At 40.9% G+C, this 2547-nt stretch overlaps 1 protein-coding gene across 1 annotated transcript in view; it reads left to right on the top strand.

The window, feature by feature from the left end:
• The window catches only part of ST13 (suppression of tumorigenicity 13 (colon carcinoma) (Hsp70 interacting protein)), a 34557-nt gene that overhangs the window by 20095 nt on the left and 11915 nt on the right, over nucleotides 1-2547 (top strand). Inside the window, exons 6-7 of the mRNA XM_008566687.1 lie at nucleotides 629-713; nucleotides 850-960. Coding sequence (XP_008564909.1) covers nucleotides 629-713; nucleotides 850-960 — 196 coding nt within the window. The remainder of the gene's footprint in view (nucleotides 1-628; nucleotides 714-849; nucleotides 961-2547) is intronic.

Here is a 2547-nt window from a genome sequence, read left to right as displayed (position 1 = left end):
GGTAACGGGATCGCAACCCTCGGTGTCACGCCTATACCGCGACCAGCAACGGGATCGCAACCCTCGGTGTCGCGCCCACACCGTGCTCAACCAGTGAGCAGACCAGTCTCTATATGGGATCCGAACCCTCGGCGGGAGCGCTGCCACACTCCCAAGCGCCACACTCTACTGAGTGCGTCACTGGGCCGGCCCCAAAGAAGTTTTGAATTAATGGAAAGTTAATTCTTTAAATTGATTTTATAATTGGAAATATATGTGAGTCCTACTAAGAATTTGGTATTTTACTGTTTTTTAGAGGGTCATGTACACCAAAATTATCTCTGTCTCAAGTGAGCTACAGTATAGGTATGGTCAAGATTTGCTTTCAGGAGCCAGTTTTGTATATAATTTAAACGCTAGTCCTATTTTTTACTGGATTAAAAGAAGAATGTAAAAGACCTAATTGTATAAGAGATCAAAACTTTTTATTAATACATTTTTTTCTTTTTTGGTGGCTGGCCAGTAAGGGGGTCCAAACCCTGACCTTGATGTTACCAGCACCATGCTCTTCCAAGTGAGCTAACTGGCCAGCTTTTTTTATTAATACTTTTATCATCTGAATATCTCTCAATAATTTGTTTCACTTTAGGTGAACTACAGAAAGCCATTGATTTGTTCACAGATGCCATCAAGCTGAATCCTCGCTTGGCCATTCTGTATGCCAAGAGAGCCAGGTGAGAACTCTAAACAGAAAACTATCTCCTGGTAAATGATTTCTGCTCATTTGTTTAAATAGGATTGCTTCGGTGGTGGTCACGAAGGTTTTATTATTTGAAATGAATACTTTATAATATCACACTTATTTTTTAGTGTCTTCATCAAATTACAGAAGCCAAATGCTGCCATCAGAGACTGTGACAGAGCCATTGAAATAAATCCTGACTCAGCTCAGCCTTACAAGTGGCGAGGGAAAGCACACAGGTAAATAATGGAATTTTGTTATTTCCAGAACTCTTTAAATTTAAATCTAATGTTTTAATATGTTTTGTTTAAAAAAAAAATTGCATAAGGGCTTAATTTCAAAATAAGCGTTCAGTATGAAGAATTAAGAGACTATATTAAGAAACATATAAGAAAATAGTTCCTTGTGACACCAAGGTCAGGGGTTTGGATCCCCATACTGGCTAGCTGCCAAAAGAAAAAAAAAATTCTTTTCACTTTCCATTCAAGGATATATCCACTGTTAATTTTTGACCACATATAGCCAAGTGTCAGGTAAGGATTTTTTTCTCAAAATTAATTTCTCTCTCTCTCTCTTTTTTTTTTTTAAAGATGACCGGTAAGGGGATCCTAACCCTTGACTTGGTGTTGTCAGCACCATGCTCACCCAGTGAGCTAACCGGCCATCCCTATATGGGATCCAAACCCGTGGCCTTGGTGTTATCAGCACCGCACTCTCCTGAGTGAGCCACAGGACGGCCCTCAAAATTAATTTCTCTCCCCCCCTCTTTTTTTTTTTTAAAGATGACCGGTAAGGGGATCCTAACCCTTGACTTGGTGTTGTCAGCACCATGCTCACCCAGTGAGCTAACCGGCCATCCCTATATGGGATCCAAACCCGTGGCCTTGGTGTTATCAGCACCGCACTCTCCTGAGTGAGCCACAGGACGGCCCTCAAAATTAATTTCAAGAAAAGAGAGAATGACCTTTTATTGGTGTCCTTAGAAATTGTCTCTTACTTTAAGACTTTCTATTTGTAACAACATATGTTTCAGTATATATTATAGAAGAAGGAGCACACTAGCCTGAAACTACTTCAGTCACTGCTAGGTTACCTGAAAAATCAGGAAAAGGGGAAAATAATGAGGTGTATTTAATCCTGGCGGCAAAATTTAATGTTACACAAATGAGTATTTGTGTCTTGTGAATGTCAGTAGACATTTTGTTCCCATTTTACATGAGTTGAAAAGGTGCTGCACCTCAAGTGTAGATGGAGATGAAGATGGATATGCTTGGGACAACTGTATTAGGTGACTCAAAGTAGCTCTAGTGATTTGTATGAAGACATGTGAAAGATAAAGGTAAAAAGTTGAAATAAAATGTATTAATGTTATGTGGGTATAGGAAAAACACACCTAAGATATTGATACTTTTGAAATCTCTTTAGTTATTGAGCATTTCTTTCCCTTCTGGTACAAGATAGCACGGGCTCATCTTGTATTTTGCTTGTCTCAGCCTTGAGATAAGTCATTTCTCCAAGGAACAATGGTTCATTTTAGTGGAAACTAAGGTTTGGCCACTAGGTATGTTTATTGCTTTTGATATATCATTACTGTTGTTTCAATGAACAGAGCTTAGAAAACATTTTTTTTTTTTTTCCCTTTTTTTTATTTTTCGTGACCGGCAACGGATCACAACCCTCAGTGTCGCGCCCGTACCGGACCGGGACCGGCAACGGGATCGCAACCCTCGGTGTTGCCCCCATACCGGACCGGGACCGGCAACGGGATCGCAACCCCCGGGGTTGCGCCCACACCCCGCTCCGCCAGGGAGCGGCCGGGCTGTATG

This window comes from Galeopterus variegatus, unplaced genomic scaffold (assembly GCF_000696425.1).
Source record: "Galeopterus variegatus unplaced genomic scaffold, G_variegatus-3.0.2 Scaffold262, whole genome shotgun sequence".
NCBI lineage: Eukaryota > Metazoa > Chordata > Mammalia > Dermoptera > Cynocephalidae > Galeopterus > Galeopterus variegatus.
The sequence above is the reverse complement of the archived record's forward strand: the minus strand, read 5'-3'. Positions and strand labels throughout refer to the sequence as shown.